This window comes from Muscardinus avellanarius (assembly GCF_963383645.1).
Source record: "Muscardinus avellanarius genome assembly, chromosome: 16".
Lineage (NCBI taxonomy): Eukaryota > Metazoa > Chordata > Mammalia > Rodentia > Gliridae > Muscardinus > Muscardinus avellanarius.
In genome coordinates this window covers 52,566,304-52,590,356 of record NC_137802.1, presented here as the reverse complement: position 1 = coordinate 52,590,356, position 24,053 = coordinate 52,566,304, and the positions used below count along the sequence as shown (strand labels likewise).

Sequence of the window (24,053 nt, the reverse complement as noted above, 5' to 3'; positions counted from 1 at the left end):
GAGCCACCACGCCCGGCAAGTGCAGGTTTTTCTGCCAGGCTTCTTTTGCTATGGTCCAGGTTCAGACCAGCTCTCAGTCTTCCAGCAAACGAGTGGAGCAAAGTAATGAGCTCTAACTCAGACCCACAGGCCCTGCTTCGCTTGCTTTGGGAGCACCTCCATCTCTGGGTTGTGTTTGAAGTAAGAGCACTGAGCATGCCCACCTCCAAAAGCAGCCTGGCCTGTTGGGCAGAGGGGTGCATGCCTGCGATCCTAGCTACTCTGGAGGCTGAGGCAGGAAGATAACAAGTTTGAGGCCAGTCTGGGCAATTTAGTGAGACCATGTCTCAAAATAATTTTTTTTTTTTTTTGTACTGGGGATTGAACCCAGGGACATTTCTACCTCCAAGCTGCATCGCCAGCCTGATTTTATATCTTATTTGGAAACACAGTCTCACTAGGTTGCTGAGAGCCTTGCTAAATTGCTGAGGCTGGCTTTGAACCTATGATCCTCCTCTCTCAGCCTCCTAAGTACTGGGATTACAATTGTGTGCCATCATACCTGGCTTCAAAATAAAATTTTATAAAGGGCCGGGGGCATAGCTCAGTGCTTGCCGAACATGTGCGAGGCTCTGGGTTCCTTCTCTAGTACCAAAAAAAAAAAAAAAAGAAAAAGAAAAAAAGAAAGAAAAGAAAAAGGAAGATACCTCTCTACCAAATAGTTGGGAAGAGGAGATTTGTAATTCAAGCAAGGGTGTACCCAAGCACAAGGCAGATCTCTCAGGCTGCGGGCTTTCCCCAGCTCCTGTTTTCATTGGACTAAATTGTTTCTGTTACCAGTTAACTGATTTTAATTCAGACTAAAGAACTGTGGAGTTGCTCAGTGCACTCATGTTTTTCTCCTATTTACACCATACAGATTTTGTAGTGGATGCTACCCGGAAAGGAAACAAAATCCGATTTGCAAACCATTCAGTGAACCCCAACTGTTATGCCAAAGGTGAGTCCTCACTGGCGGGCGGTGGGGATGGGGTGAGTGCCTCGCTCACTGCGATTTCTGTTCATAGTTCAGTTTTCATAGCTGAGCTCTTTTTTTGTTGTTGTTCAAAGATAATCACAATTAATATCTGGTATCATTTTAGGTCTCTCTGTGTTTTATAATCTGCTTTTTCACTGACTGCATTAAAAACACTTCTCATAAATATGATTTAAAGATATATATATATTTTTTTTTTTTTGGTGGTGGTACTAGGGATTGAACCCAAGGATATCCTATCTGAATTACATCCCCAAACCTATTTTACTTTTATTTATTTATTTTGTGGTACTAGGGAGGGAACCCAGCGGCATTGTACTTCTGAGCCACACTCCAACCTTATTTTATTTTATTATTTTTTTGAGGTACTGGAGATGGAACCCAGGGGCCCTCTACCTCAGGGCAACATTCCCAGACTTTTTTTTTTTTTTTTGCGGGTCTGGGGATGGAACCCAGAGGCATTCGACCTCCGGGCTCCACTCCCTGCCCTATTTTTTATTCTTTATTTTGAAACCAGTTCTCACTGAGTTGCAGAGGGCCTCACTAAGTAGCTGAGGCTGTCCACGAACTGTGATCCTTCGGTCTCAGCCTCCCAAGTCCTGGAGTTACAAGTGTGCACCACCACGCCTGGCTTTACAAGACTTTTTTTATTTCAAAATAAAAGGGGGGGGGGCTTGAGGTAGAGCTCAATGGTAGAACACCTCTGGGTTCAATTTCCAGTAACACACACACACACACACACACACACACACACACACACACACACACACAGATAATTCTTTCCCCGTATCATTAGCCAGAGTAACAGATCCAAAAATATAAAGATAATTACTTTGATCAACTACTTTCTAATTCCATTTGATTGCACTGGGAATTTGAAGAAAGTCCTCCCAGAAGCCTCCTGAATATTTGCTTACAGTGGGTAGGAACCTACCTAGCCTTGGGTTTATTCCCTTTGCAGTGGTCATGGTGAATGGAGATCATCGGATTGGGATCTTTGCCAAGAGGGCCATTCAGGCTGGGGAAGAGCTCTTCTTTGATTATAGGTGAGGTGCTTGCTGGATCCCCAGGAGGTGGCCCTGGGGCAGGCGGGGTGACTGTTGGGAGTGGTTTAGGGGGTTTCCTGTGGGCACGATGAGTGGAAAGGGTCGCAGCGTGATCAACACTGATCTTTGGAGCTTTGCCTCTGAAGTGAGAATCTTGCAAACAGCTGTTGGGGGATGGCGAGAGGGGAAGTGGAACAGGAGGGGACCCAATCTTTTCCATCACAGAAGCCTTGAGAGTAACCTGGTTCCTCCTCCCCGCTCTGGGACAGGTACAGCCAAGCTGATGCCCTCAAGTACGTAGGAATCGAGCGGGAGACTGACGTCCTTTAGCCCTCCGGCCCCTGAGCCAGCGGCGGCCCTGCCTCAGCTATCACGTACTCACCGCTGCTGCTGAGTCCCTGCACTGTGTCTTCCACACCGAGAACCTCCCACCCACTCCCTCTTTAGTGAGACCTCAGCTGTGTTCCACTGGGACAAACCCTTCTCAGCGAGGGGGCGCTGGGCAGCGAGGGGGCGCTCTCCCTCGGAGAGAGTTGCAGCCGTGGGAGGCTACCTCTCGGAGGAGGGAGCACGGGGCAGATGACTCCTTGATTTTCCCTGGGCTCAGACTGCCGGCCTCAGGAATCAACTTGGGCACTGTCTTTTAGATTTCCCAACCAAGGATCCTTATGTACTTGGGTGCCAGGCACATCTGAGTGAAACCAGTCCCTGGAGCCTTCGAGTACCCAGGGATGGAGGTGAGCCTGGCAGGCAGCACAGGCTGAATTCAGAGGGAGATGGTCATCCTCCTGCCTCTTCCCTCTGGCAGGCTATTCACCAAGAGAGTGCGGGTTCAAGGCTGGAGGAGGGAAAGCCGAGTGCTGGCCTTGCATGGCAATGGCAGTTAAACTGCAAAGCTCGGGCCGGGAGGCTTTGAGAAAGCCTTCCTTCTATACTCTGGAGGTGGGTAGGTAACTGTTTGTGGACTCCCGGGAGCAGGCTCCCGTGGCCCAGCTCCTTCCAAAGTTCTGGCTCAGCAACCAGTCAGGCATCCTGCTGCTGCTGACCATGCAAGCTGTCCACACACTGCACTCGGGTGTGCTGGGTTTGTAGTTCTTTTCAGGCCCTCCTTCTCCACAGAGGCTGGGACAGGCCTGGGGGCCATGTGGCTACCTCTTCGGGGTAGCTGGGCTAGGGGGGGAAAGCTTGTTGGTGTGATTCACTCCCCATCTCGAGCACCTGCCGTCTGGACAGGAAGGGATGAGTTAGCAGTAGGTGTTTGCAGCTGGGCGAGGGGCGCAATTGCACGGGTTCAGGATGGTGTCACAGTGCAGGCCAGACTGGCAGAGGGTATTTGCAGTGTTGAGAAGCAGGCAGACCACCTGTCCTGGTCCGCAGCAGCACCATTCTCTCTGGGATTCTTGCAGAGCAAAGCACTTTATTTCTTTTAGAAGGTCTGTAGATTGGGGTGGAGTTTGAGCCATGTTCTCCAGGGTCCCTGCCCAAACCCCACTTATGAGTTGGAGGAGGGAGGAAGCTGGTAGAAGATTCTTCTCTAGTTGTGTCTCATCTCCTGGGGGAGGTGGAAGGAGCTGGCTTAACACAGAAAAATGCACAAGACTGAAGCCAGAAAGAGCTGCCCTGGGGCTGAGCTGGCAGGGAACAAGGAAGCTTGTGCTGGGTAGGAAGGACTCAGTGGTACAGCCCAGCCTGGGGAGTGTTGGCATGGGGAGCAGGCCTCCCCCTTCTCCCTGGGGAGTCAGAGCCTCTTCCCCCAGCCTGTGCTGACCACACCCTCCCCTTGACCCCAGTGGTTGTTCCATAGCGGAAGTGGGGCTCCCTCTGGCCACGCTGCCATAGGGACTTGTGTGGGATGTGCAAACGTGTATGTACGTGTGGGTGGGAGCACACACACCTACGCACACGCTAACATACTCTGACCACACTGGCGGGAATTTGTACACCCTGCACTCAGCACACGCCCAGCCAGCTCCTGATGGCAGCCCTCACCGTGATTCTGAAATCTCCATCTCCTGTGGTGGTGTTCATGTGTGTATCAGGGGTACCCTCAAGCAGGACTGTGGGCTCGGAATGACTCATTAGTTATTGGGGAAAACCAGAGAAAGGTGAGGAGGAGGAGGCGGGTCCGTCTGCAGTGCCAGGGGCTGGCCGTAGGAATGGGTAAGAAACCTTTGTTTCTAGCCTTTGGGAGTTAGGCTGCCCTCCATCAGCGAGCAGAATCACAGGTTGACCCCCCTCCCCGAGCTGCAGACCACGGATACCCCTGCTCCTCTAGCATTTCGTCCCTGCCGTCCCCTACCTTTAATGACGGGTCTCAACCCCTCCTCCCACATGGACCGATGGCCCGTGAGCAAGGTGATGGGGACTGGGGGGAGGCTGGTGTACATGTGGCTTTATCACCAGTGAATTTCACGCACTTTAAAGTCCTGTGGCTTGTGACCTCTTATCTAATAAAGTGTAAGAATCCATGTTGGTGAGTTGTACCATGTGCTTTGGAGCTGAAAGGGTCCAGGGATGGCAGTACAGAAAAGGTCAGGCAGAAGTGCCAGCATTTTTAAAAATTTTTGCAGTGTTGGGGATTGAACACCAGGGGCATTCTACCTCCAAGATACACCCCCAGCCCTGTTTTTTAGTCTTTATTTTGAAACAGAGTCTTACTAAGTAGCTGAGACCAGTCACAGAGTGATCCTCCTGTCCCAGCTCCCCAAGTACTGGGCTTACGAGCGTGCGCCACCACACCCAGCAGAAGCTTCAGCATTCTGACCCCCACTGTCCACTGAGATCCAGGGAAGGGGCAGCAAGTGGTCCCACAAGAGCCAGTCGGGCCCTTGGGAGGTGGCACAAAGATTCAGAGAACACGTTCCCTTCAAGTCACCCCACCTATCTGCTAGCCGCGACACCAGCCACCACACGCAGACGGGCTCTGCCACTCTGTTTTATTGGACTGGCTCAGAGCCAGGGGCACAGCCGGCACCGCCCTATTTTAGAGTGAAGGCCTGAGAGCGGGCCGGTGAGTGGCCAGTAGCACTCATGAGACATCAACACAGGAGCTCACTACAGACCATGGCACGGCACAGCACAGCACAGGACAGGACAGCCGACTGAGTTTTTCTTTTATGTATAAACATAATTTAAAAAATTAGAATAATATATAGAGTTTCTCTAGCGAGAGACTGTGCAACAAAAAATATATATATAAAGAATATGACCTCCTGGGCAAACAAAGCAGCATCTGTGAGCGGAGGAAGGAAGGCTCCTCATGCACTGGGGGGGCCGAGCCTGTGCAGGCACCAAGGCTATTGCATATCGTGGAAGAGGGAAGCAGAGCAGCGGGCGGGCTAGGCAGGGTGTCTGCGTTAGTCTACATTGGTTGCAGGGGTTTTTATGGCTTTGGCTAAAGCGCGTGAAGCAGCGGAGGTACTAAGGTGCTAAAATGAGGCCTCTTAGTCTCTGTAAAAAACAAAAGGGGGGATGAGGGACAGCGGTGGGGCCCTCCCTCACCCCCCAGCCGAGGGAAGCAGATGGAAGATGCCCCACAGGGCCGGGGGGAGGCTGGGGATGTGTTTTAGCAGCCTCCTCCCCCCATGCCCTGTACAGCCCTGTGGTTCCACACATCTGTCCCCGTTGATGTACACGGAAGGGAGGCAGTTAATCTCCCTACACTCTGTCCTTAATCCCTGGCAGCGACTGGGACAGAGATGGCAGGAAGGGCCAATCTCGACTCCATGAGGCTTCTCTTTGGGGGCAGGCAAAAAGCCAGGAGCCCGGGGGAACGGAGGAGCAGGGCATTGGTTTAGGCAGTGAGGCTTGGCCACTCCCTTTGGTCCCATCTGTAGCTCTGCCCACCTAACTTGGCAGGAGGGGTACCCTCTGGATGAGCAGAGCCAGCTAAGAGGAGCCAGATGTCCCTGATAGGGTGGGGGAGAGGCAGGGATTGGGGGATCCAGAGGAGGGGAACTTGGTCCCTGAATCCCTTCTGATTCATTCAGACCTGGACTCCTCCAGGATCTGGGGTAGATTCTGGTCCCGGGGCCCTGGGCCAGGGGCAGGGGCAGGGGCTGGGGCTGGGGCTGGGGCTGGGGCAGGGGCTGGAGCTGGTGTTGGGGCAGGGGCCGGGGCTGGGGCCGGACCTCCCGAAGTAGGTATGGGAGGTTTGCCGCCAGCATGGTAGTCATGAGTGGCCTTGGGCTCATTGGTGTGGTAGGAGCCCTTGTAGCGATGGTTTTGCAGATAAAGGAGCACCAACATTCCCACCAGCCCCAGCAGCAGGAAGGCCACCAGAACTAGACAGAAAAAAAGGAACAGTTCAGGGGAGACCTTGAGGATTCACCTATGCACAGAGACACACATGCATGTATACTTTTGGCCAAAAGCATTCATGTCAGCTGTGTGATCACACGGAGTGATTCCTGTGTCTGGTAGATCTGAGCTCTTGGCTCATTCCCTGCCAACTTCTATTTCTAATATTTTCTGTTCACATCCCTGTAGTTACATCTCTCTGGACGTTACTGTACCTGTATTTCTTGATTTTTTTTTTTTTTAGCTATAGTTGCATGTGTGTGTGGTACTGGGGACTGAACCTAGAGACATCCTACCTCCAAGCTACACCCCCAGCCCTATTTTTTATTCTTTTTTTTTTTAAAAAAAAAAACAACAGGTCGCCGGGCATGGTGGCGCACGCTTGTAATCCCCGCGCTTGGGAGGCAGAGACAGGAGGATCCCGCAGGTTCAAAGCCAGCCGCGCGTGCTGGCTTAGGAGACCCTGTTTCCAAAATTTTAAAAAAAAGGTCTGGGAGTGTAGCCCGTAGGTAGAAGGGCTTCCAGGAACCCCAGTACCACCAAAAAAAAAAAAAAAAACAGGGTCTTACTAATTTGAAGAGGGCCTCTTAAGTAGATGAAGCTGGCCGCGAACCTGCTATCCTTCTGTCTCAGCCTCCCAAGCATTGGGATTACAAGCGTGTACCACCATGCCCAGCTATAGCTGTATTTTAATATTTCGTTTAAATACACTAAAATGCATGGCATTCTAGCCAGGTGTGGTGGCACACGCTTGGAATCCCAGTACTTGGGAAGCTGAGACAGGAGGATTACAGGATTGAGGATAGCCTCAGCTACTTAGTGAGGCCCTCTGCAACTTAATGAGACTTGTTTAAAAATAAAGAATTTAAAAAAAAAAAAGGCTGGGGATGTAGCTTGGAGGTAGAATGCCCTTGGGTTCTATCACCAGAACCGCAAAAAAAAAAAAAAAAAAAGTATGGCATCCTCAATAGTAAAAATTCCCACCTCAGCTGGGTATGGTGGCATGCAACCATAACCCCAGTACTTGGGAGGCTGAGACAGGAGAATCGCAAGTGGTTCGAGACCAGCCTCAGCAATTTAGCAAGGCTCTCAGCAACCTAGCCAGGCTCCCAGCAACCTAACAAAAACCTGTTTCAAAACAAAAAGTAAAAACCGGGTGTGGTGGCACACGCTTGTAATCCGAGCATTTGGGAGGCTGAGACCAGAGGATCGCGGTTTGTGGACAGCCTCAGCTACTACTTAGTGAGGCCCTCTGCAACTTAGTGGGACCCTGTTTCAAAATAAAGAATAAAAAATAGGGCTGGGGGTGTAGCTCGGAGGTCAAATGCCCCTGGGTTCCATCCCCAGACCCACAAAAAATAATAATAATTTAAAAATAAAAATAATAAAATCGGGCTGTAGGTGTAGCTTGGAGGTAGAATGCCCCTGGGTTCAATCCCCAGTACCACAGGGGGGGAGGGAAAATTTGAAAGCTCAATTATATACCACTGTCACCATAGCCCGTCTCACCCTTTGTACCATCATGCACCACGCCTTTGCCACCCCTCAGCCTTGGGATGGGCAGGGAGGGGCTGTAGGCAGGGTGGTTTGGGGAGGTCAGGGTAGTTGTCAGTGTTACTCACAGCCTAGAAGTATGGCAACCCATCCATCATCGTGGTAATACAGGAAGTCTAAAGAGGAGAAAGCACCAGTGAGGAGGCCTCTCCTCTGGGTTGAGAATCATTTCCCCTCCCTGTCGTCCCTCCTTTCCCTCTTCTTTCTGCGTGTACCTGGGGGCAGATACCAGGGATCGAGCTCAGGCGGCACCTCTGAGACGAGCCGTGGCATAGCTCCGCAGTTGGATTCAGACAGTTCTCCCTGAACCCGAAGGGCCTCCGCTAGCTCCTCGGTCATGGGCCGAGGAGCTCGGAAGTGGGTCTTGAGAGGAGCCACATTGTTGAATCGAACACCAGACAGGCAGCCCGAGAAGCCGGGGGTGTTGTAACGCTGGATCTCTGGGTCAATGACACCTGTCTCTGAGGGAAAAGTAAGCCCAGAAAAAGTTGGGCCTTGGGCCACCCCCAAAAGCTTTACCCCATCTTCTCCACCCATCTCCCACTTATCTTCCTCAGCCCGCTCACTACCACCATTCCTAGCTCCATCCTCTCCTCCAGGGCCTTCTACGGCTCCTCGCCCATCTCGTCCTCAGCCACAGCTTACCCATCACACGCCCTAGATACAAGGCCTTGGGTGAGTCCAGCTGGCTGTCCACCAGCAGGGAGAACTTCTGCTCCGTCAGAGGGAAGTAGTCCACCTGAGGCGGGAGGGGCAGTGAGGAGGGAGGACGGCGCAGCCCGGCCACAGGCCACCTCTGATGCTGCCCAAACTGGAGCTGCGCGAGGTGGGCAACCCCCCAGGCCCAGACGCGGGAGGTAAGAACCCGAGCCCACCAGGTCTACCTCGCAGAGCTGATGTGAAGGACACGTGACGTGCTACACATGAAAACCCTCTACAGGGGAATGTGCTCCACACATGTCCGGCATGTGACATTTTCTGGGGTGCCAGAACAGAGATCACGAGGCTGACCAGCCTCTCCACCTCCCTCCCCACATACCTGGATGAAGAGGTGGCGGTAGACCCTGGTGATGTTGACGCTGTGGGGCTGGCCATCCGTGACTGGCCGCGTGGTTAGCTGGTACACGTAGGGACTGGTACCCAGCTGGTAGCGCAGCTGCAGGGTCCCTGTTGGGATGGGGAGGAGAATCATGGGGTCTTCTCTCATCTTCCCCCAACCCCATCTTCTCCGAGCACTTGGGTCCTGGTATTAGTGAAACCACAGCTACAGGAGGTGAGGACGCCTGGGTGGGGGTTTCTGGAGTCAGGGAGGAGAGCCTGGGGGCTTACCGTCTTCCTTGATGAGCACAGCCATGTAGTCACGCACAAAGGAGCTGACATAGAGCAGGACGGCGGGGGCGGAGCTGGTGCTGAAGCTGAAGGAGACCTCCTCTCCCGTCACGTTGTAGACGGGTCCCCGGTACCCCGGCACAGGCCGACCAGGCCGCGGGTAGTCAGGCAGGCGGTACCCGGGGCCGTGGTAGCCAGGCACGTAACCAGGGGTGTCGTAACCAGGGATGTAGCCCGGCTCGTAGCCTGGCACTGGCCGGCTCAGCATGTGGGAGAACTCCCGGGCCGCGGAGCGCAGTGCCGACTGTAGATTATAGCGCATCCAGGTGCCGGGCTCAAAGAAACCGCCGATGTCTGAAGGCAGAGGTGGTGAAGTCAGGGCTCCCAGACTCCTCATCCCAAACTCAGAAGGTTAATAGTCATCCCCACACACCCCGAGGTGCCCTCAGCTTCTGCCACCACTATCAAAACCCTTCATTTACTTTTAGGTCCCCTCAAGGCCCTCTATCACAGGACGGAATCTTAAACACAAAGAAACTTTTTGTTTTGGTACACAGAGGCATGACCTCCAAGCTATACCCTCAGCCCTTTACATTTTTTTATTTTGAGACAGGGTCTCACTGAGCTAGTATGTGCTGGCCTTGAACCTGCAATCCTCCTATCTCACCCTCCCAAGTACTCTGATTACAGGCACGACCCACCATGCCCACCTTGCCATGAGAAACTTTTGAGAGATCATCTAGTTTGACCCTGCATGTTAGATGTGGGGAAACTGAGACCCAGAGATGGGTAGTGACTTCTCCCAGGACAGACAGTAAGTGGACAGCCCAGATTAGAACTGAGATATCCCGGATCCACCCAGTTAATACACCACAACTCACACTCGCAAACCAAGACCAGAAGTCTTCTGTCGGCCCCTAAGTCCCCAGATGTGCTTAGTGCACCATCTTCTTCCATCAGTAGCCCACCTACCCACGTGTCCCCCTGGGGGGATGCAGGCTGGGTATCTGTGCAGAATCTTGCTATGCTGAATGTCAAGTCTTGCTTTAACCAAGAGCCTGGTAGTAGACATGTTTGGGGACTGCAGCAATTGTCAAACAGGAAATGGCAAAGAAGTGCATCGTGTAGCCACAAATCAATGTGATGTAAGGAATCTGTGTTATTTTAGTGGAAGTAGGAAGATGGAGAAGTTACACCTGCTCAGTGATTTTTTTTTCTTTTGGGTACTGAGGATTGAACCCAAGGGTGCTCTACCTTTAAGCTACACCTCAGCCCTATTTTATTATATTTATTTATTTATTTATTTATTTATTTATTTTGAGGTACTGGGGATGGAACTAAGGGGCATTCTACCTCCAAGCTCCACCTCCAGCCCTATTTTTTATATCCTTTATTTTGAAACAGGGTCTCACTGAGTTGCTAAGGGCCCCACTCGGTGGCTGAGGCTGGCCCCGAACGTGGATTCTCCTGTCTCAGCCTCCCAAATGCTGGAATTTACTGCTTCAGCCCTATTTATTTTTTAAACAAGGTCTCACTAAATTGCAAAGTTGTTGAGGCTGGTTTTGAATCTGGGATCCTCTGTCTCAGCCTTCCAAGTCCTGGGATTATAATCATGCACTACTACACCCGGCTTGTGTTTGATTTTGAAATGGGGTCTCACTAAATAGCTGAGGCTGTCCTCAAACCTGTGATCCTTGTATCTGCAGCCTCCCACATACCGAGATCACAGGTGTGCTGTACTGCCATGCCTGGATGCTCAATACTTTTTGAGCTTTTTTTTTTTTTTTTTTGGTGGTTCTTGGGGTGGAACCCAGGGGCTTTCTACCTCTGGGCTATACTCCCAGACCTATTTTATACTTTATTTGGAAACAGGGTCTCACTAAGTTGCTGAGAGGCTCACTAAGTAGCTGAGGCTGGCTTCGAACCTGTGCGATCCTCCTGTCTCAGCCTCCCAAGCGTGGGGATTACAAGTGTGTGCCACCACGCCCAGCACTGAGCATTCTTTTAACATTCTTTTAACTCCAGCTAGCTTTACCATCCCTTCCCTACCCCTCTATGACTTTGGAACCACCTAGCATCTTCAACTGCCTGACTCCGCCATACCATAGTCCAGGAACCCAGTGACAGCTCTAATTCTCCCAGAGGTTGCTTTTGCCCCGTCTTCCTTGCCTTCCCTCCATCCTATCATGCCGCGTGGCTCCCTGACCCTCTAACCAACAGCACAGCACTGACCGTGGTTGCAGTACGGCCCATCAAAAGCCGTGAGGTCACAGTCACACGTGTAATAGCTGTAGCGCTCCACGCAGCGGCCTCCATGGAAACAGGGGAATCGGGGGTGGGCGCAGTGGCCCGTGCAGTTGGGAGAGGTACCCTCAGAGGCATTGGCACGGCCCTCCAGGTTCAGAGTCACTCCGTTCAGACGCATGGCCCTCAAGCAGCCCACAAAGGGGCGTCTCTTAAGCTCCGCGGATCCTGGTCAAGAAATGAGTGGAGGGGCTGGGGGTGTAGCTCAGGCGCCAGGGGTGTACTTAGCATGTGCAAGAGCCCTGGGTTCCGTACCTCCCCCACCAATAACTGTAGAGCCAGAGACCGGAATAAGTTTGGGGGGTTGGGCAGGGCAGGAAGCCAAGGGGGGGTCTTTGGGGGAAGGTAAGACCTTGGCTCATTCTGCAGCACAGGGGACTGCTTCAAGCACAGAATGACCTCGAAAGGTGAGAAGGTCAAGAAGACTCCCGCCCCTGCCTCTGGGGTGCTGCTCACCGACATAGAGGGGCTGGTCGTACTCCAGCCAGATGTAGGTCTGCAGGGGCATGGGCCGCAGCACCCAGGGCCGGTGGTCCACTCGCAGCCGGGCCTGCTTCACGTTGATTTCGGCCCGGACCAGGTGCCACTCATCGTCGTTGAACTCGAAGTCCTCAGAGTGCACCGTCAGGTTCTCGTCCCCGTTCCCCACATCAAAGGCGAAGACCACATCCCGAGATGCTGGACAGTGCGACAGAGAGCAGGGGGGGAAAGGGCTCGGACCTCCAAGATTCCTCACGCTCCCTGGCCGGGTACCTCCTCCTCTCTTCCTCACCTCTCAGGAGTTCCTTGAATATACATCCAATTTGTCCACAGGTTCTAACCTATAAATTGATTAAAACTTCATACCCTCAGTCTCCCCCCAGATTGCAGATCCCTGGAGCCAGCGCCGAGCCCCATCTCTCAGACTTCTAGAAACACAGCTGGACTTCAGGATTCCAGCAAGGGACTTAAGGCCCAGCGAGGCAAAGCAAATGCCCCAGATCAGAATAGCCAGGCATCGAGACAGAGCTAAGTCTAGGACCCAGAGTCATCTACGACCCTTTCCCTGCTGCCTGGTCTCTTACCCTGGCCTCCCCGATCTCCTTCATCCACCCTCACCCCTCCCGGCTCCGCCTGCTCACTGTTGAGCTCCACTCGCAGGTAAGGGCGGCGCCACTGGCAGTACTGGCCCCCCTTATTCTCGAGGAAGACACCCGAGGGAGCAGACGTCCTGAAGTAGAAGGAGACGTCCAGGCTGTGGTTGGCACGGATTGGGGGGAAGCGTAGTGCAGTCCCCGTGTGGAAGGAGATGGTGTTCCAGGAATTTCCTACAAAACCAGAGGGAAGAAGGCCTTGTCAGGGGGGCCAGGGAGTGGAGGATCCCGGGGCCCTTGGGGAGGCAGGGGAAGTGGGGAAGTTAGGGGTGACCAAAGAGAGACTAAGTTACAGAATAAAAGAGCAGTAAGGTGCAGAGGAACAATAAAGATGAGGGTCACGCCGGGCGTGGCGGCGCACGCTTGTGATCCCAGCATTCGGGAGGCTGAGACAGGAAGATCGCGGTTCGCGGACAGCCTCGGCTACTTAGTGAGGCCCTCTGCGACTCAGTGAGACCCTGTTTCAAAATAAAGAATAAAAAAATAGGGCCGGTGGGGGTGTAGCTCAGAGGTCGAATGCCCCTGGGTTCCATCCTCAGTACCAAAAAAAAAGATAAGCATGAGGGCCAGAGGAGAGCAGCTGTGTCTGGCAGGATGGCCTACAGATGCCCCAGTGGGTCAGGAAGCCTAGATTTCGGAAGATGGAGAGCCAACCCTGGGAGGGCGCACAAAAGGGGTCTGGCACTCACGGTCGCCATAGCAGCGCAGAGGCCTCAGGAAGAACTGGGCCTCCGAACTGGAGCGGTTGGTATCCCCCACTACCACCTGCGTGACGGGCAGGTGGTCCACGAAGGTCAGCAGCCCCTTGTCAGTTCTCCTGTGGGGAGGCAGGAGGGGGGAGGCTCAGCCCCTGGTGCTAGCTCCCCCAGGAGTCCTGAAAGCCCGTCCCCTGCCCCTCACCACTGGGGCTGGTCAGCGTCGCAGTTGCAGTGCAGGGCAGGGTCCACACAGCTCCGGTCCAGCCCACAGGCACAGCGCTGGATCCCGGGCTGCGAGCCTCCCCAGTAGAAGTGCTGCTCCTCGTTTCGGCCAATCCAAAAGCTGTAGGGGTAGCCTCCTGGGGAAGAGGTGCAGGCAGCTTCCAGGCCCTGCCCCTCCCTCAGCCTCTGGGCTCCTCTCCCCCTTCTAAGCAGCCCAGACCCTGCTCATTCCTGCAGAGGAGCCCGCTCGCTCCCTGTCCCACTGCCCCAGGGGCCCACCATCTCTTCTGTGGCTCCTGCACCTGCACCTGCACCTGCCCTCCGCGGCCCCAGCCCCAACCTGCTGTGTTGAGCAGCCGGGAGTTATAGCAGGAGAACTCGATCCACTGCTCACAGTGCTGGGAAGCATTGGCCAGGGCGCCGACTTCCTCCCAGGACGCGTTCCAGTACTGGACGGCCCCCAGGAAGGGCCGCTCCATGCTGGAACCTGTCACCCGCGTTGTCCACAGCCTGTCGTGCCGCACAACTGTCCACGCTCGGTTCTCTGGAGACGGGAGGGGACAGAGCTTTGGCTAGATGTGAGCATCTCATCTCCCTGCCCACCTCCACCACTGCTTCGGCCCCCAGAACCAATACACGTGGTGAGAAGCCCAGCCTCGGGCTCTCCACATTGGAGGCCAGAGATGAGACTTCTGGAATGGATCAGGGAGCTGGAATGTGTGTGTGTGTGTGTGTGTGTGTGTGTGTGTGTGTGTGGTACTGGGGGTGGAACCCAGAGGCCTTCTACCTCCGGGCTATACTCCCAGACCTTTTTTATATTTTATTTGGAAACAGGGTCTCACTAAGTTGCTGAGAGCCTCACTAAGTAGCTGAGGCTGGCTTCGAACCTGCGCGATCCTCCTGTCTCAGCCTCCCAAGCGCGGGGACTACAAGCGTGCGCCACCACGCCCGGCTAGGGAGCTGGAATTTATCTGCAAGGCTACATTACAAACTCTTAAGTGTCCTCCTTTGCCTTTGTCCTTCTTGGCTCCCTCCACAGTTAAATCTCATCTGCCCCGTCCCCCCTCCCCACTCTGTCACCTGCTTCCCTGTTTTCCCCTCTCCTATATACGTGTGTGTTTACTAGAGATTGAACCCAGAGGCGTTCTACCTCTGAGCTACACCCCCAGTCCTATTTTATTTTAGTTTTTTAAAAACAAGGTTGTGCTAAGTTGGGTGTGGTGGTGCACACTTGTAATCCCAGCATTCGGGAGGCTCAGACTGGAGGATCGCTGTTCGTGGACAGCCTCAGTTACTTAGGCCCTCTGCAACTCAGTGAGACCCGGTTTAAAAATAAAGAATAAAAAATAGGGCAAGGGGGTGTAGCTCAGAGGTCGAATGCCTCTTGGTTCTATCCCCAGACCCGCAAAAAATAAATAAATAAATAAATAACATAAAATAAAATAAAATAAAACAAAACAAGGTCGTGCGAAGCCGGGTGTAGTGGCGCACACTTGTAATCATAGTATTTGGGAGGCTGAGGCAGGAGGATCACAGGTTTGAGGACAGCCTCAGCAAGTAGTGAGATGCTCATCAATCTAGTGAGACCCTGTTACCAAATAAGAAATAAATCAGTCTGGGATATAGCTTGGAGGTAGAATGCCTCTAGGTTCACTTCTCAGCACCCCACACACACACACACACACACACACACACACACAAACAAAGCTGGGTGAGGTGTCCCACGCTTACAATCCCAGCATTTGGGAGGCTGAGACAGGAGGATCCGGGTTTGCAGACAGCCTCAGCTACTTAGTGAGGCCCTTTGCAACTCAGCAAAACCTTGTTTCAAAATAAAGAATAAAAAATAGGACTAGGGGTGTAGGTCAGAGACAGAATATCCCTGGGTTCCATCCCCAGTACCACACAAAACAACAAAGTCATACTAAGTTGCTGAGGGCCTCTGTAAGTTGCTGAGGCTGACCTCAAACCTGCAATTCTCCTGTCTCAGCCTCCCAAGTACTATTACATAAGTGTGCCACCGTCCTGTCCACACTTCCCTTACTGCCTGGTCAGGTGCCCTCACACCACCCCTCAGAGCGGCTTACCTCGGATATCACAGTACACTACAAATGGCTTCAGGGGACCACTGCCATCAGGATCAATGGTGAAATTTCCAGAAGTTTTCCCGCTGAGCCGATAAGCCTCACAGGATTCCTTGTACAAAGCTGGTAGGTGGTGGTGTGGGGAAGAAGCAATGGCCGGGTTAGCGGACTAGAAAGGCCAATCCCACCATCTCTGGCAACCTGGAGACTCCAGCAACCTTCTCCTCCCCACGACCTCGGACTCACGTTGGTGGCAGGTCTCCCCCTTGTAGCCAGTCAGCTCGCAGTAGCAGATGAAGTCGTCCCAAGATTGGTAGCAACGTCCGTCATGCTCACACATGTTGGGGCTGCACCTGGGGAAGGGGTTACCACCAAGGAGAGGGGCCTTAGTGGAGACTCAAGAGGGGACGTGATCCCTGCAGGCTTCATTCCCAGTTCCCAGAGCACCAGGACCACGGGTGACACCCCCACCAACCAGCCAGGGGTGAGCCCAGATGCAGGGGCTACTAGACAGTCTTCAGGGCTCAAGAGTGAAAAATGTGTTACTCTACCCCCATCCCCTGCCCCAAACAACACAAAGTCCTCAGACAGAAAGCAGATGCTTCATTTTTATTTTAAGCATGTCTTTTTTTTCTTTTTTCTTTTTTCTTTTTTTTTTTGGTGGTACTGGGGTTCCTGGAAACCCTTCTACCTCCGGGCTACACTCCCTGACCTATTTTATATTTCACACTTTTTTTATTTGGAAACAGGGTCTCTTAAGCCAGCAAAGGCTGGCTTCGAATCTGTGCCATCCTCCTGTCTCCTGCTCCCAAGCGCGGGGATTACAAGCGTGCGCCACCACATCCGGCTAAGCGTGTCATTTTTTTTTTTTTTAATTTTGACCGTACTGGGGATTGAACCTAGGAGTGTTCTACCTCTGAGCTCCAAAACAGGGTCTCACAAAGTTGTAAGGGCCTCACTAAGTAGCTGAGGCTGGTTGTGAACCTGCAATCCTCCTATCTCAGCCTCCCAAGTACTGAGATTACAAGTGTGCACCACCGTACCTGGCTCATGTCTCTTTTTTATTTTTTATTTTTTTATGATACTGGGGATTGAGCCCAGGGGCATTCAACCTTTGAGCTACATCCCCAGCTATATATATATATACCTGGCTCATGTCTCTTTTTTATTTTTTATTTTTTTATGATACTGGAGATTGAGCCCAGGGGCATTCAACCTTTGAGCTACATCCCCAGCCATATATATATATATATATATATATATATATATATATATATATATATATATATATATATATATATATATAATTTTTTTTTTCGGTACTAGAGGTAGAACCCAGGGGCATTGTACCTCCGAGCTACACCTCAGCCCTATTTTTTAGTCTTTTTATTTTTAGAAACTGAATCTCACTGAGTCGTGAAGGGCCTCGCTAAGGAGCTGAGGCTGTCCACAAACCGCGATCCTTGGGTCTCCGCCTCCCAAATGCTGAGATTACAAGCATGCACCACCATGCCCGGCCCCAGCTCTATTTTTTATTCTTCCTCCTGTCTCATCCTCCCAAGTACTTGAATTACAAGTGTGCGCCACCCCGCCCGGCTCATGTGTCATTTTACTTTTTATTTATTTATTTATTTATTTATTTATTTATTTATTTATTTATTTATTCTGTACTGGGGATGGAACCCAGAGGCATTTTACCGCCGAGGTACACCCCCAACCCGATTTTTTATTCTTTATTTTTAAACAAGGTCTCACTGAGTTGCAAAGGGCCTCACTAAGAAGCTGAGGCTGTCCACTAACTGAGATCCTCCTGTCTCGGCCTCCCAAATGCTGAATTACAAGCCTGCGCCACCACGCCCAGCTCATGTGTCATTTTAAAGGAAGTGAGAGGTCAAGGAGGAATCCTTCCCCAGGCCAGGGGACCAGGAAGATGAGACAAGGAGAAGGGATATTATTGAGCAGGGGGGCTGCCTCTTGTTAGGGACAGGGGCTTCTAGATACCTGTCAGTGATGCCACATGTGTCAAAGAGGACCTCAGCAAAGCTGCCCAGCCGCCGGAACTCCACCAGAGTCAGGTTGACCAGTTGACCATCCACCTTCAGCAGCTCCATGCAGCCATGGAATGCCGTCTGGTTGGAGTGGCAGCCCCATCGACTGGCTGGTTTGGGACAACCTGGAGCAACCACCCCCGTGAGGCCCTCCCCAGGGGAGATTCCAGAGACCCTCCCTCAGGAAGATGTCAAGAGGGAGCCAGACATAAAGGCAGAAAGAGAACTCGAACCAAATGACCTTCCATTCCCCATGAGCCCCCACATCCCCCAAGGTGAAAGAGAGAGAGCCTGATCCCTAAAAACTCTCCATGAGGCCCCATCTGTGTGGACTTTTACATGGGGCATTCCCTCCCAAAGGCTGGGGGTCTGGCCAAGTTGACCCCACTTACCCCCAAAGAAGTACGAGGTGCCTGTACGGATCAGCAACGGGTATGAGACTCTGACCTCGGCTCCCTCCACATCATCAATGCTGATGACTGCATGGTTTTCCTGCGCCACAAAATTCACCTCGTGCCAAAAGCCATCATTCAGGCGGTACCCTGGACAAGCAAAGGGGAGTGTGGGGTGGGGAAGAAGTATCCAGAGCAGGAGGAGGTCTTGCATGGGGAAGCAGCAGCCTCACTGTGTGTCCTAACAGCAGACGGTGTGACCTGGTTATTCTTGCACTAAGGGGTGTGTGTGCTGGGGGTTGAACCTAGGGACATTTTACCTCCAAGCCACATTTGTTTTTTCGGGTTTTTTTTTTTTTTTTTTTTTTTTTTTTGGTGGTACTGGGGGTGGAACCCAGAGGCTTTCTACCTCCAGGCTATACTCCCAGACCTTTTTTATATTTTATTTGGAAACAGGGTCTCACTAAGTTGCTGGAAGCCTCACTGAGTAGCGGAGGCTGGCTTCGAATCCGTGCGATCCTCCTGTCTCAGCCTCCCAAGCACTGGGATTACAAGCCCGGCTCACATTTGGTTTTGAAACAAAGTCTTACTAAGTTACTGAGGCTAGCCTAGAACTTGCCATCCTCCTATCTCAGCCTCCCAAGTACTGGGGTTACAGGCATGGGCCACTGGGCCTGGCTTAAGCAGTGATATTTCAGGATGCCTCTCTTCACTATCCATAACCCCAGCAACTCACACAGAGTCTGCCAAGTGAGAAATAAATAAGGAACATCTCCAGGGTCCCCCTAAACCTGGAGAACACCGGAAGGCTCAGTCTTCTGATTCTTCCAGAACCTTTAGCCCCTGGGATCTGCCTTCAGCCATTCCCACCTTTTCTCAGGCCTGGGACTCTGGTTCCCAACCCACCTACACAACACACGCGCACACACACACACACACACACACACACACACACACACACACACACACACACCTTCACTCCCTCTCCTCTCCCATAGGCAAAGGCCTCGGTCTGGGCCTGCAGCCTCCCCGCAGCGCCTCTCCCCTTCCCTAGCTCGCTGTGCCTGGTCCCCCAGGCCCCTCACCAGCAGCGAACTGAAGCTTCTTGCGGCCTCCGCTCTGCGCAATGGACACGTTGACCTGCCCTTCGCTCAGCATCAGCTCCACGTGGCCCAGCCCGTCCCCCAAGCTAGAGAAAAGGAGCAGCCCGGTGAGGTCCCAGGTGCGGAAGCGAAAGGAGACTGCCAGGCGGCCGCGGCGCGGGAAACCCGGCACTTGAATGAAGTTGTGAGGGCCTCCGAAGTTGACAGGGTGCGGAACCGGGTCCAGACAGCGGAACGCCACCTTACCCTAGGGGCGAAAGTGAGGACATCAGCACCCGCTAGCTAACCCGTGCACCCGCTTGTGCCTCTTCTGGGAACTGAGTTTTGACCTTGGTTCTGGCACTAAGACCTCCCAACATGACCCTTCGCCCCCCAAATATGTCCACCTATGGAGGGGGGCCCAAACAGTCAGCCCGCGGGATTCTCGGCTCTCTGCTCTCTTGCTAGCTCTCCACTGCTCATCTACTGTCTGCAAAGCGACTGCTTCCTTCTTCCCTTCTCCGTGAAGCGTAATTTCGCGCCCCAAGTCCTGCTCCCCACTCATGGCTTCCCGACAGCCGCGCATGCGTACATGATCCGAGGCCATTGGGAGAGGCTATCAAAGGGGCCCTGAGTTCGAGTCCGCCATTGTGTAACTGACCCTTCGGGCCAGTCACTCCCTGCCTCTGCACCTCTTTTTTTCCCTTCATCTATTAGCTACAGAGGTGACTGGATCCGACCAGGCTTCTTTAATCTAGGAGGGTGGACGGCATGGCACCTCCTGTGAATCGCGATACCCCCCAACTCGAGGAGAATCCTCAGCTTCTATCTGATCCTCAAGTCCTCCTCCTGCTCCACCTCTCTGCTTTCCCTCCCAGACCTCCTGCCCACTGGCCTCAAAGGTGATCCGGGAATGGCGCCGCACGGCCAGGTCCGCGATGTTGACCCGGTTGAAGATGACGTTCTCCATGCAGCCGCGGAAGTTATGCCGATAGGCGAGGTTCTTCTGCGCCGCGCCCACCAGACCCCCAATGAACATCTGCAGGAGGAATGGAGGAGAGCATGCAGGGCTTTAGAAAAGGCTCTAAACACACGTTCCCCCGGACTTGGGTTTGAGCCCTGAGTCCACTGCAAATTGAGCAAGTCCATTAATTGAGCAAGTCCATCAATCTGAGATTCTTCGGTATCTCAGATGGGGCCAGGGTCTTTATCAAATCCACAGAATGGCGGGGAGACCCAAGGGGGCAGTTTTCCTACCTTACCTGATCCCAAACTATCTGGATTCTATATCCCAGCTAAGCCGTTCTGAGGTGGGGCCCAGGAGCCCATATGCCAATAGCCGTAACACAAAACCAAAACGCCAGGCCGCTAACATATTCCAGAAAGCTAAGTCTTACCTCCGGGAGACAGTACCGCACCCACAGCACCCTGCCAGCATCCACGCATCTCCTTCCGGGCTCACCTCCGTGTCCAGGTTCAGCCTTTCAAAGTCGCCATTGAGGATGAAGCGCTGCACGTAGCCGTCGAGGGTGAGGTTGGCTTCCCGCCCATATCGGTCCACCCGCACGTAGTGCCAGTGCTGGTCGTTGAGCACACCGCCTGCGCTCACCGTGGTGTGGCCCGGCCTTGGCTGGATGGGGCTGCTGCCTGAGGGCGGGCGGACAGAGTGCACGATCACGGGGAGAGAACCCCCCTGGCAGGCAGGGCCGGGAGCTCGGGGTGCAGCATCCGCCATTGGTGACTGTGCAACCTCTCCTGAGCCTCTTATCTGAAAAATTCAGGGCACTATAGCTTTTTGTTTTTCTATCTCATTTCGCAGGTGCTATGAAACATTAATGAGATACAAAATAATAGCTCCTTTGTGTGTGCTTACGAGGCTCCTCCGGGAGGTGCCTGGTCACGCAGCTGGTAAACGGTAGAGCTGAGGCTAGCATTCAGTTCTCCTGACGAGGCCAGAGTCTAGCCAGCACCGAGTTAAGAAGAGGGCAGTTTGGTGCAGATAGTAAAGCAGGGGCCGACCCGCGACCGCAGGTGCCTGAGGCGCGGGGAGGGCCGCGGTGGGAAAGCTTGCGAGTCCCGGGGCTCACCCAGGCTCATGTGCAGCAGCAGGTGCGCCCCCTGCAGCTCGAGCGTCACGTAGTCACCCTGGGCGCCCTCTGCATGCAGCAGAAGCCCGTCCTTCTCCTCGGTCTTGAAGCTGAAGGCGAACACGTCCCACAGGCTTCGGCTGACCCCTCGCGGGAAGCGGTAGGAGATGGCATCGTCGCCGTCAAAATAGAGTATGTCCGACTCTGCACAAAGTACAGTAGGTGGGCCGGGGACCCCGGAGCCGCCTGTCTCCCGGGCTCCCTCCGCGACCCCGCACCCTTACTGTAAGGGCAGCCGTAGAGGCCGAGCCGCAGGCCGATCTTGCCGCGCGGGTTCCAGGCCAGGGGCACGATGCGGATGTAGCGCGCCGTGAAGTGGTAGTGCAGGTCGTGGCGCACCACGGCGGACTCGTTCACGTTCCCGAAGAAGGTCTGCGGGAGCGGGAGAGAGTAGTAAGCACGTCCCCGCCCTCTGCTTAGCCTCTCCGCGGCCTCCCGGCCAGGGGCTTTCACACCTTGCCAATTGCGACTCCCCTGAGAGCAGACACTCCTCGACCTCCCCTAGCCTTCGCGGATGTACACAGTTCACCCATCTCAGTGTGTCCTCACCCACCGTCCTGTTATTTCCCCGAAGCTCAAACCAAATGTCATCTCCTTCAGGAAGCTCTCCCAGGTTTGACCCTGAAGTGGGTAAACCCTTGGATCGGAGAATACCTTGCAACATGGTAAGCTGACAGTCCCTTTGAACTCAGTGCCAAGAGCAGAATCGAGGCTCCCCATCTTGTGCCCTCTCGCCACTGTCCCCTCCCCCTTCGGGCTAGCGCCCCACCCAGGGCCCTCTGCAGAGGGGGCTCCCCGAGTGCGCCCGCCCGGGCGCCTGGAATACCGCGTTGTGCCCCTGCTGGTAGAACGGAGTCCAGCTATCCACACGGTCGCCGTAGAGTAGCATATAACGCGTGACCCAGTCCCAAGAATTAAAGGAGCCTTGTGTGGCCACAGCTCGGATCCGGTGCTTCTTCATTAGGTCTATCTGGAGCCAGGGATTCGGGTCCCCAATCCGGGGCGACCATCCACTTATGCCTACAGAAGGGGCAAGGGCTTTTACCACCCACTACCTCTCTCCCCCCAGCCCTCGGATTCCCCCACCCCGTCAAGGTGCAGGGCGCTCACCGTGTAACCGGGCAAAGCGCGCCGTGGTGAAGAGCCCATAGTAGGAGGAGGCACCCAGGGACCGAGCGTACAGGGGCCCCACCAGCTCTTCGTCGCAGCCGTCTGGGGTGGGGAAAATGAACTTAGCCCTGGCCCCTCTGGGGCTGTTCCCAAGGCTGGATCCGTTGAGCGGCTAAAGTTCCCTCTTCTCTGCCCCCCAGCGGCAGAGCGAGCCCTACCTTACTGCCATCCACTCAGGTTGGGCTGCGGCAACAGCTGCGCGCTCAGCGGAGGCTGCCTTCTCCTAAGGGAACCCTTCTGCTAAACCCTCCCCAGCACAGTCTTTTTGCCCTATTTCAGTATTCCCCCAACGCAACCCCCAAACTCACCTTCCGGAATCTAAATCAGTGACCCACCAATCCAGCCCCAGCCTTAGCATAAATTCTACTCAGCCCCCAAAACCACCACCAACCCCAAATCCAGACCTTGCTCCCGACCCAGTCCGAACACCATCACTAGCTCCTTGTCCGGCCTTAGCCTCAATTAGCCTCAGTCAGGTTCACCAACTCCTGCTTGGACCTCAGCCATAAAACCCAGCCCCAGCCACAAAACCCCAGCCCCAGCCACAAACCCTAGCCCCAGCACGCGCTCCAAAGTCTAGCCCCAACCCCCGTCAAAACCTTACCCCCTAGCCTGGTTACCAGTATCACACTTGCCCAACCCTAACCTCAAACCCAGACACCGGCTCCCGCTTGGATTCCAGCCCCAAAGCGGAGCCTGGGTTGACTCCATCCTCGGCTCGGAGCCCAGCCCCAGCTCCGGGCGCGCGCAGCGATCTCAGAGCTGCATTGCGGAGCGCGGGGGAGAGGCTGTGAAAGATGGAGCGAGCGGGCGCGCGCCGGCAGGGAAGGAAGGACCTGCGACCACCCCGCCGCAATGCGGAGTGGGACCCGCCCCGCAGCTTCTGCACTCCTGGGCCCAACCCCACCCGCCTCGGAGCCCAGCACTCACAGTAGCCCCAGCCCCGAGCTCCGGAGACCGCGGCGGCGAGCAGAATGCCGAAGAGCTGGAGACGCATGATGCAGGGCTGACCGCCCCTGGCGGCCGCCTCCCTGTGCCCGGCTCCCGCTAGGGCTCCAGTTCTGGCTCGGGCTCCAAGCTCTCCTCCTGGGATTCGCAGTAGACCACTGACTCTTCTTGCCTTCGTAACCGCCCTTCCCCTCTCTCCTTTCTCCCCCAATCTCTCTCTCTCTCCTCTCTCTCTCTCTCTCTCTCTCTCTCTCTCTCTCTCTCCTCTTTCGCTGTTCCTGGGTCTCTGTTCTTCTCTGTCTCCTTTCCACCCTCTCTCCTCTCACCTCCCCCCTTCCCCAGCCTCCCTCCTGGCACGCGCTTTTTCCCGGACCCCGCGCAAGCGCGCGCCTCAGCCCTGCTGCGAAAGGGCGGGGGTAGAAAACCTCCAGCCACCGGGAAATACCCCGAGTAACCCGAGGCTGGCAGGGACTGGGGCCACAGGGGTGGCAAGAGAAAAGCAAAGGCAAGACATGGGGTGAAGGGAAAATAAAGGCAAATAACACTCGGGGCTGGAGGCTGGGCACTTTCCTTAACACTGTG

At 54.1% G+C, this 24,053-nt stretch overlaps 2 protein-coding genes across 4 annotated transcripts in view; one reads left to right on the top strand and one right to left on the bottom strand.

Annotated features, from left to right (window-relative positions):
* The window catches only part of EZH1 (enhancer of zeste 1 polycomb repressive complex 2 subunit), a gene marked incomplete at both ends in the record, with an annotated part of 28,798 nt that extends 26,407 nt beyond the window's left edge, over positions 1–2,391 (top strand). For all 3 annotated transcript variants that reach the window (XM_080713235.1, XM_080713233.1, XM_080713234.1), the window contains 3 exons: positions 899–979; positions 1,977–2,061; positions 2,331–2,391. In XM_080713235.1, coding sequence (XP_080569361.1) covers positions 899–979; positions 1,977–2,061; positions 2,331–2,391 — 227 coding nt within the window. The remainder of the gene's footprint in view (positions 1–898; positions 980–1,976; positions 2,062–2,330) is intronic.
* A 3,651-nt stretch (positions 2,392–6,042) lies between these two features.
* Positions 6,043–23,602, bottom strand: CNTNAP1 (contactin associated protein 1; the record flags this gene model as incomplete). The annotated part of the gene is made up of 24 exons (XM_080713823.1): positions 23,454–23,602; positions 22,464–22,565; positions 22,180–22,373; positions 21,578–21,725; positions 21,294–21,497; positions 20,669–20,853; positions 20,102–20,245; positions 19,210–19,474; positions 18,125–18,274; positions 17,686–17,857; positions 15,931–16,037; positions 15,688–15,807; positions 13,941–14,144; positions 13,581–13,737; positions 13,370–13,497; positions 12,669–12,854; positions 12,004–12,225; positions 11,476–11,715; positions 9,244–9,597; positions 8,954–9,081; positions 8,560–8,653; positions 8,130–8,375; positions 7,983–8,030; positions 6,043–6,344 (listed from the first exon to the last, which is right to left on the bottom strand). The coding sequence occupies exons 1-24, from the start codon at positions 23,518–23,520 to the stop codon at positions 6,043–6,045; spliced, it is 4,167 nt and encodes a 1,388-aa protein (XP_080569949.1). The 5' UTR covers positions 23,521–23,602.
* Between the last annotated feature and the right edge of the window lie 451 nt (positions 23,603–24,053).